This window comes from Salvelinus namaycush, chromosome 14, assembly GCF_016432855.1.
Source record: "Salvelinus namaycush isolate Seneca chromosome 14, SaNama_1.0, whole genome shotgun sequence".
Classification (NCBI taxonomy): domain Eukaryota; kingdom Metazoa; phylum Chordata; class Actinopteri; order Salmoniformes; family Salmonidae; genus Salvelinus; species Salvelinus namaycush.
Window position 1 is genome coordinate 24535065 of NC_052320.1, and position 10602 is coordinate 24545666.

A 10602-nucleotide genomic window follows, 5' to 3' on the forward strand; every position below is an offset into this window, starting at 1 on the left:
ATTGTCAGCTATTTAGGACCAGTTTCCTTGTACCCAGTTCATGCTTAGTCCTGGAGTAAAAAACATTCTCAATGGAGAATGTCCATAGAAAGTGCATTTAAGTCCAGGCTTGATTTGGGTCCAAGAAACCAGCCCTTAGTGATTTAAGCATTACCATTGAATAGAAGACTACTGAGAGTACTGATGTTGATAAGGCTCTGACGCTACCCATAGAGAAATTATTTCATCTTCTATAATTGTTTATTTTGATATACCTTTGCCTGTAAAATAAAGTAAAGCTTCTTGCATTAGTGTACGTTTACAACATATTTCCAGTGCTCTAATCTACAATTTTTTTAGCCCAGCACCCAACTTGGGATATATACGTATGCTGTTTTTTGCTTACGGTTGTTGTTTTTCCTTCAACTCACAGGTCCAAGTTGGCGAGAAGGCGCTCTGGTCTGCTGAAGAACTGATAGTTCGTCTGTGTGCAGGAAAACATGGCTCCTATTCTTCAGACTAGCCTTGGAACACATACCAAGTGTTAACACTTATTAACCATTGTGATTCTTGACGGTTTTCTCTTGTACGTAGACTTGTGGCTTAAGTCTCCTCAAGCAACTAAAAGTTTCAGTTCCTGAAAATCTGCTTACCCCCCTATCCAAACCTCCCCCCTCTCTATTTCCCTCTCCCAGCCTCTCGTGTTTTCGTTTGGGATTCGTTTTCGTGTTTTGTTTCGCTTTGTCGTCATTACCCCTCCCTGACCCCTCTAACTAGTAGCATGTCGTAATAGTCTACTTGTATGTGCACGATTCTTCAGAAACAGGTTCTGACCACTCTTTTTAAGTTTACTAATCGTCTGTAAAGATTGTCTTTATCAGTGTTAGCTGTCTATCAAGAATATTTTATTTTATTTTACGCGCCCGCATGACAACAGCAGCATTCCTCAGGAGAAGACCAGGTTTGCTTATTTTACACACCAAAAAAATCACAAATATGACAGTTAAAAAAACTACTGGGAAACAAAAAAGATGAGGAACTACATGAGAAATATCAGTTTACGCTCTCCAACAGAAAGAACCGCTGGTTCAAGAACTATTGCTGCTAGTGAAAACAGGTTTTCCAGTCTACGAGACTTTGCATTGGGCCTCTGCCCCTCTTAAAGTATAATCTAGCCCTCATACACCACCCCCCACTCCACTGAATTTTTGTGAGAAATACCGAACGGGAAAACAACAACTGTTGGTAAAGATTGCCATTTTCAGTTAGACATTACTGCAGCATTGGAGAAACACTATTGTTATCCACGTGGTATCCATGTCCCACTGTTTTGACCTCTGTATACACAAATCCACCCCAAATTTAAGCATTGCTGTCTGTCTACCTGCAAGGACTTTCAAAGCGATTTGGCGTATAGGAGTATGACATTAGAAATACAACTAGCGAAATAAACACGATTCAGTAATGAAAATATTAAATTGGACTATTCCCATGAAAATACATTACTGAACACCCCTCTACTCTTTTGCCAGTTCAGCTGTCCTTGATATCTCAGTCACTGAATAGATAGATAAATAGAGCAGGAATATACCAAGTCACCGATAGAGGGAGGAGGAGGGGGGACAGTACTGTGAGGAGAATGTAATTTGTACATAATGTTCCAGGATCCTTGTGCTAGTCGCCTCTCATTAAGGATTTAAAAGACATTCCTCTTAGAATTTGTTAGTATTACTCTTAGTGCTTTTCCTACACTGCTCTATTTAGGTTCATGGCTAGTCGGCTCACATAGCCACACTGGACCTCAGCATTTATTCAGTGTTTTATCATCGCATCCTTGTGTAACAACTAAAGACATAACACAGTGCAAACAAAAGGAACCAAGGGAACTAAGTAGGGTTGAATAGCCTTGACCCCTTGGTAGAGTTATTTGGTGAAGGTTGTAGTGTGTTGCCTTGCAGAAATAGACCAGATGATAGCCTGTATCTGGTCCATTCACTCTCATGAAAACCATCAGGTACTGTGTTTCTTCGGGTGAAATGGTGAATGAACAGGGTGAGCGGATTTCCCACAGAATCCCATACATTTTGCTTTTGTTATTCTTTCTTGAATCTAAACCTCATTAACTCAGCTAACTACTCATAAGTTATTTTTTTTATTAGCACTGTTGATTATTTTATACTATGCGGTCATTCCATAATGGATTTTGATATGAAATAATGGAAAAAATGCGAAAGGAGGGAAGTTTTATCCAGCTATGTTTTAACATTATTTTGCACATTTACATATAACTATAGCAAGACTATAGAGCAGACCAGACATATTCAAGCCAAGATTGATTGAATCTTAGCGCCGGCAGTAAATACGAGGTCTTCTAACGTAAGTATTGATAAGAAAGTGACAAGGTTGATGGGTTACCACCCTGCTAACACAAAACGTTTCACAACCTAAAAAAAAAGTTCCCGTAATATTCTGGGAACCAGAATGTGTTAGCTGGGCAGTGTGCATGAGGATGTGTTGATGAGTATCTCTGAGACTGCTAATGTTTACTAACTATAGACCACTGTCTGGGATCAAAGGGATAGAATATGCTCTGATGCTTTTTCTGATGTTATTATTTATGAAAATATTTGCTCTGCTCGTCACTATAGGTCAACAGCGGCCACACGTTTTAGGTCCGTCAAAATTATGAAGTGACATTAAAATGGGGGCTCTGTCTCTACATTTGGTTGCTTTGTACTGTACTGCACGTATGTAAAGAATGGAATATTCAGAGGGCTATGAGATGGCTCTGGCCAACCAACCAGTAGTTCCTTTTGCCCTCGGCACACTGCTAAGATGAGTTGAAGTTTGAGTGTGTAGAGACAGTGACAATTGTGGACAACCCTCTGTGTTTGGGGCTTCATGAAGTTATTCGCTAAAATTAAGACATAATTTTTCAGTTTGGAAATTCATCGACAACATTTTCTCAGAACAAATGAAAATCGCTGAAAGACATTCTGCCCTCAGGCCAACCAACCTATAGCAGGGCAGATAGAAAAACCTTTGGCTCGTTGTTGGATTGTTACTTTAAGAGCTGCAGAAATGGTTCTTCATGTCAGGGTATCCGTACTGAAAAATGATCAGTTGTAGGAGGACAAGCTTTCCTCAACCTCCAAGATTACAGAGCAGCCTCTATGCACTGATCAACAGCAAAGTTTACCTCCCATTAACTTCACTGTATTGAATAATGACATGTATGAGCTAATATTAACATATTGATATGATTACCTGTCAAAGCAAAGATTTCCACTTGGCAACTAATCTATATGATAGATATTATTATGGATTGTTTCATCTGTATTTATCGTTTTGCAATGTATATATTAGTTTGCAGCTCTTTGCACAGAATAATAAAAGGTATAACTAACTGATCAAATAAAGTCTGCTCAATTTCAGTTGTTTCACTACAAATGAACCAAATGATGGCGTGCAGCATTTGCAAGCTGAGGCAGTTTGAAGAGTAAGTTGAATGTACTATCAGGATGTTGCTGTGTATTATTTCCATTTATCAAAAAGGAACTAAAATGTAACCCATTTAAGCCCAATTGTAGGGAGATGGGTCACTTTAGTGCTTCCTTTTAGAAAGTAGTCTGAAATAAGTTTGCTTTTGAACTTAAACCATATTAGTGATAGCTAGCCATCTAGAATGTTGCAGTTGTGCTTTTTGTTATTTCTTGTTTGTTTTTCTAATATCAGGGAGTATATTAAGAAGTAGCTATTGTTGTTAGGCATCCAAAATTACAGTATACCACTTTACCATTGTTTCTCAAGATGTCTTCACCTCAACGCTTTCCCATGCTGCCTTTAAAACAAAACTAGCCATGATATTTTGCATCTTCCCCACTGACCCCAGTCAGAAGACTTATTTGTTTTTAACTGACATTCCTTCTGATTTGTTCACAAAAATGACAAACCACGACATTATCACTGTACATTATTTGTCAGATTGGCTTCATTTTCATACTTATTTTGTAAATATCTGTGTTGTATGGGGCTTGAATTAAAATGTAAATATGTTTCCTGTATTTGTAATAATCATAATCCATTCGCTGTATAGCCTAGATGTGTCATGCAGATGTCCTAATTCTGTGTATGGTAATCTTGCACCATTGAGCTGTTTAGTGAATGAGGTAACAATAAAAGTACAACCCGTGCATAAGCAGAATAAATTAAACCTGTTTGTCTCATCCTTTATCATGCTACTGACTGGGGTAATTTTGACCCCAGAGGTCTATTTTTAATCATATTTAAAAGGTTGTTTATTCAACGTGTTTTTCATGACTTTTGTCAATCAACTTGAATAATCTCACTCATTATTTAGTGTTTCTGTATCAATATGGACTTAATCAAATACAAATCCTTTGGGGTAATTTTAACCTCAGCCAAAACCGTATCCTGTCTATATTAATTTGATAAATATGACCTTTTATTTGAATCTGGGTTTCTCTGGTGACCTAATACCAAGTTATCCATACCATCAGAGGGGGAAGGGGATCTATAGGCCTATCAGCGATTTTTGACCAGATACACGGATCATCTGCAGAGATACAGCCCCTTATTTACAGTACCAGCCAATGATTATAACTGTCCTATACCAGGTATGACTGAACAAAATCAAAATTACCTCAGATTAATAGTTAGTTATTTGGACTGAAATTATAATGGAATAATTATGGTTACGGTTCCAGTCCCAGCACTTGCTATCAAAACATCTCTGTGGTATGATAACTTGGTACAACTGCAATACATAAACCTGATACACAGGTTGTATTTACACAGGCAGCCCAATTCTGATATTTTTCCCACTAACATCTCAACTTTTCACATCGGATGAGCTTTTTCAGAGCTGATCTGATTGGTTAAAAGACCAATTACTGAAAAAAAGATCAGACTTGAGCTGCCTGTGTAAATCAAAAACAGTTTGTCACCTTCTGTCATGAAGAGCACATGTTCAATTTCATAAACATGTTTCTCTATCTTAAAAAAAATAACTATAGTAAGTGCCTATTAAGTGCCAAAAAAAGTAACATGGTTGACCATAACAGGGTTGATTTCATCTTAAATCAGCCATAAATCCCCTCTTAACAGGGGAATGGAAGCCTCTTGTGTGCAACAGGAAGTAGCAGTTGAATGGAGCTTCACAAAAGAAAATGACATTGCTCAAACATTTCTAGCCTGTCTGTCTATGGGTAACAGGGTTGAAGTGTTATGCTTGACCCACTCAGTTTCCCACCAGAAAAAGGCCAAGAAGAGTAGAACCACTTCACCTATTTTACACTATGATTTGACTTAGATGTTCAGTGTTTCTTATGAAATATATATATTTTAAAGGAATCGATTCACTATATTTAAACGATAGTTCAGTGCACTTAACAGGGTTGACCTTAAAATGAGGGACAGACTTAAATGAATCACTAATCACATGAAATGACTACAAATCTAAAGAAATTACTTTGTCAGAGCAACAAAATAATTATGGTGAAACTTGGAGAAATTGTTGAATTAAATGGTTTGAAATCTTCCAAGAAGTGACACAGGGTTGGAGGTACATGTCAAAATGCTGAATATTGGCACTTTAGCAGGACTTTATTCACAAAAAAATGTATACTTATTGAATTCTCCATGTGGTCTATATTAAAGGGCAATTCATTTAATATAACAGGCTTTTAAAAGTCAGTATTGGTACACAATTTCTACTTAAAATATTAAAAATAACTATAATAAACACAAAAATAAACGCAATGTGTAACGTGTTGGTTCCATGTTTCATGATCTGAAATAAAAGATTCCAGAAATGTTACATACGGACAAAAAGCTTATTTACTTTTTAAACATTGTACACATTTCTTTACATCCCTGTTAGTGAGCATTTCTCCTTTGCCAAGATAATCCATCATGATCATTATACAGGTGTACCTTGTGCTGGGGAGAATAAAAGGCCACTTTAAAATGTGCAGTTTTGTCACACAACATAATGCCACAAATGTCTCAAGTTTTGAGGGAGCATGCAATTGGCATGCTGACTGCAGGAATGTCCACCAGAGCTGTTGCCAGAGAATTTAATGTTAATTGCTCTACCACACGGCTCCAACATTGTTTTAGAGAACCGGCCTCACAACCGCAGACCATGTGTATGGCGTTGTGTGGGCGAGCGGTTTGCTGATGTTGTGTTGTGAACAGAGTGCCCCATGGTGGCTGTGGGGTTCTGGTATGGGCAGGCATAAGCTACAGACAACGAACACAATTCCATTTTATTGATGGCAATTTGAATGTACAGAAATACCGTAACAAGGGTCTGAGGCCCATTGTGAGGCCCATTTTTTTAAGGTATCTGTGACCAACAGATGCATACAGTTGAAGTCAGAACTTTACATAGACCTTAGCCAAATAAACTCAGCAAAAAAATAAACGTCCTCTCACTGTCAACTGCGTTTATTTTTAGCAAACTTTACGTGTAAATATTTGTATGAACAAAACAAGATTCAACAACTGAGACATAAACTGAACAAGTTCCACAGACTTGACTAACAGTAATGGAATAATATGTCCCTGAACAAAGGGGGGGTCAAAAGCAACAGTCAGTATCTGGTGTGGCCACCAGCTGCATTATGTACTGCAGTGCATCTCCTCCTCATGGACTGCACCAGATTTGCCAGTTCTTGCTGTGAGATGTTACCCCACTCTTCCACCAAGGCACCTGCAAGTTCCCGGACATTTCTGGGGGGAATGGCCCTAGCCCTCACCCTCCGATCCAACAGTTCACAGACGTGCTCAATGGGATTGAGATCCGGGCTCTTCGCTGGCCATGGCAGAACACTGACATTCCTGTCTTGCAGGAAATCACGCACAGAATGAGCAGTATGGCTGGTGGCATTGTCATGCTGGATGATCATGTCAGGATGAGCCTGCAGGAAGGGTACCACATGAGGGAGGAGGATGTCTTACATTTACATTTACATTTAAGTCATTTAGCAGACGCTCTTATCCAGAGCGACTTACAAATTGGTGCATTCACCTTATGATATCCAGTGGAACAACCACTTTACAATAGTGCATCTAACTCTTTTAAGGGGGGGGGGGGGTTAGAAGGATTACTTTATCCTATCCTAGGTATTCCTTAAAGAGGTGGGGTTTCAGGTGTCTCCGGAAGGTGGTGATTGACTCCGCTGACCTGGCGTCGTGAGGGAGTTTGTTCCACCATTGGGGTGCCAGAGCAGCGAACAGTTTTGACTGGGCTGAGCGGGAACGCACAGCGTTGAGATTGCCTGCAATGACAACAAGCTCAGTCCGATGATCCTGTGACACACCGCCCCAGACCGTGATGGACCCTCCACCTCCAAATCGATCCCGCTCCAGAGTATAGGCCTTGGTGTAACCCTCATTCCTTCGACGATAGACACGAATCCGACCATCACCCCTGGTGAGAAAAAAAGCGACTTGTCAGTGAAGAGCACTTTTGCCAGTCCTGTCTGGTCCAACGACGGTGGGTTTGTGCCCATAGGCGACGTTGTTGCCGGTGATGTCCGGTGAGGACCTGCCTTACAACAGGCCTACAAGCCCTCAGTCCAGCCTATTGCGGACAGTCTGAGCACTGATGGAGGGATTGTGCGTTCCTGGTGTAACTCGGGCAGTTGTTGTTGCCATCCTGTACCTGTCCCGCAGGTGTGATGTTCGGATGTACCGATCCTGTGCAGGTGTTGTTACACGTGGTCTGCCACTGCGAGGACGATCAGCTGTACGTCCTGACTGCCTGTAGCGCTGTCTTAGGTGTCTCACAGTACGGACATTGCAATTTATAGCCCAGGCCACATCTGCAGTCCTCATGCCTCCTTGCAGCATGCCTAAGGCACGTTCACGCAGATGAGCAGGGACCCTGGGCATCTTTCTTTTGGTGTTTTTCAGAGTCAGTAGAAAGGCCTCTTTAGTGTCCTAAGGTTTCATAACTGTGAACTTAATTGCCTCCCGTCTGTAAACTGTTAGTGTCTTAACGATCGTTCCACAGGTGCATGTTCATTAATTGTTTATGGTTCATTGAACAAGCATGGGAAACAGTGTTTAAACCCTTTACAATGAATATCTGTCGAGTTATTTGGATTTTTACGAATTATCTTTGAAAGACCGGGTCCTGAAAAAGGGAAGTTTATTTTTTTGCTGAGTTTACATTTAAACTCGGTTTTTCACAATTCCTGACATTTAATCCAAGTAAAAATTCCCTGTCTTAGGTCAGTTAGGATCACCACTTTATTTTAAGAATGTGAAATGTCAGAATAATAGTAGAGAGAATGATTTATTTCAGCTTTTATTTCTTTCATCACATTCCCAGTGGGTCAGAAGTTTACATACACTCAATTAGTATTTGGTAGCATTGCCTTTAAATTGCTTAACTTGGGTCAAACATTTTGGGTAGCCTTCCACAAGCTTCCCACATTAAATTGGGTGAATTTTGGCCCATTCCTCCTGACAGAGCTGGTGTAACTGAGTCAGGTTTGTAGGCCTCCTTGCTCACACACGCTTTTTCAGTTCTGCCCACAAATATTCTATAGGATTGAGGTCAGGACTTTGTGATGGCCACTCCAATACCTTGACTTTGTTGTCCTTAAGCCATTTTGCCACAACTTTGGAAGTATGCTTGGATTCATTGTCCATTTGGAAGACCCATTTGCGATCAAGCTTTAACTTCCTGACTGATGTCTTGAGATGTTGCTTCAATATATCCACATAATTGTCCGTCCTCATGATGCCATCTATTTTGTGAAGTGCACCAGGCCCTCCTGCAGGAAGGAACCCCACAACATGATGCTGCCACCCCCGTGCTTCACGGTTGGGATGGTGTTCTTCGGCTTGCAAGCCTCCCCCTTTTTCCTCCATAGATAACGATGGTCATTATGGCCAAACAGTTCTATTTTTGTTTCATCAGACCAGAGGACATTTCTCCAAAAAGTACGATCTTTGTCCCCATGCGCAGTTGCAAACCATAGTCTGGCTTTTTTATGGCGGTTTTGGAGAAGTGGCTTCTTCCTTGCTGAGCGGCCTTTCAGATTATGTCGATATTAGACTCGTTTTACTGTGGATATAGATACTTTTGTACCTGTTTCCTCCAGCATCTTCACAAAGTCCTTTGCTGTTGTTCTGGGATTGATTTGTACTTTTTGCACCAAAGTACGTTCATTTCTAGGAGACAGAACACGTCTCCTTCCTGAGCGGTATGACGGCTGCGTGGTCCAATGGTGTTCATACTTGAGTACTATTGTTTGTACAGATGAACGTGGTACCTTCAGGCATTTGGAAATTGTTCCCAAGGATGAACCAGACTTTTGGAGGTCTACAATTTTCTTTCTGAGGTCTTGGCTGATTACTTTTGATTTTCCCATGATTTCAAGCAAAGAGGCACTGAGTTTGAAGGTAGGCCTTGAAATACATCCACAGGTACACCTCCAATTGACTCAAATGATGTCAATTAGCCTATCAGAAGCTTCTAAAGCCATGACATTTTCTGTGATTTTCCAAGCTATTTAAAGACAACTTAGTCACTGTCAAGTTAGTGTATGTAAACTTCTGACCCACTGGAATTGTGATACAGTGAATTATAAGTGAAATAATCTGTCTGTAAACAATTTTTGGAAACTTACTTGTGTCATACACACAGTAGATGTCCTTACCGACTTGCCAAAACTATAGTTTGTTAACAAGACATTTGTGGAGTGGTTGAAAAACAAGTTTTTAGGACTCCAACCTAAGTGCATGTACTTCCGACTTCAACTGTATCTGCATTCCCAGTCATGTGAAATCCATAGATTAGGGCCTATTGAATGTATTTATAATGACTGATTTCCTCATGAACTGTAACTCAGTCAAATATTTTAAATTGTTCCATGTTGCGTTTATATTTTTGTTCAGTATATTTTCATGGAATGAACCAGCCCCTACCAACTCCCATTGTTTTGCTGTTATTCTAATTCTGGCTATGGGGGTTAGTCAATAAAGAACTCTAAGCCATATTGTAGGTCATTGTCTCTCAGGATCAAAATAAAGACTTTTTTTGCCACCTATTTCCTGTTAACGTTTCCTCATATTCCTCAAGTTTCCCAGCTCTCCTGCTCTTTGTTAGGAAGAATGAGTTTCATATTCAATTTCTGACACAACATAGGCTGCATCATGTGGTGGTAGTTCTGCATGATAAACTACAATAATAGTTGTGTACAGGTCCGGTAGTATCATTTTGACATGTCATGCTGAAAATATCATCCTCAAAGGAGAGAAGTGAAGATTGGGTCAGGCAACAAATATAACTTTAATAGTAATGTATAACATTATTTGGAATTAAACTCAAAGTGCGTTTGGAAAAAGGTTGTTAGATTGTTTTTATATTTTTATTGGGGGTCAAACATTGTGGGGCCAAATGATTAGATTTCAATTTTGTCGTAGTCGTGTTGAAATTTGTGGGAGTGTAACAAAGTTATAAGAGTGACAGGGGGTTTAAACCAATGAAATATCTGATATCTCAGCTCAGTTTTTCTCCACGAATGAGAACTCGAGAACAATATGGTTTGAGCTCTTTGACGTCATCTCACATAGGCGATCCTT

General features: G+C 39.8%; 1 protein-coding gene across 3 annotated transcripts in view; it reads left to right on the top strand.

Annotated features, from left to right (window-relative positions):
- The window catches only part of kif1b (kinesin family member 1B), a 116555-nt gene extending 112374 nt beyond the window's left edge, over positions 1–4181 (top strand). For all 3 annotated transcript variants that reach the window (XM_039008271.1, XM_039008272.1, XM_039008273.1), the window contains one exon: positions 413–4181. In XM_039008271.1, the coding sequence (XP_038864199.1) occupies positions 413–455 (43 nt within the window). In that variant the 3' untranslated portion in view covers positions 456–4181. The remainder of the gene's footprint in view (positions 1–412) is intronic.
- Positions 4182–10602: the final 6421 nt, after the last annotated feature.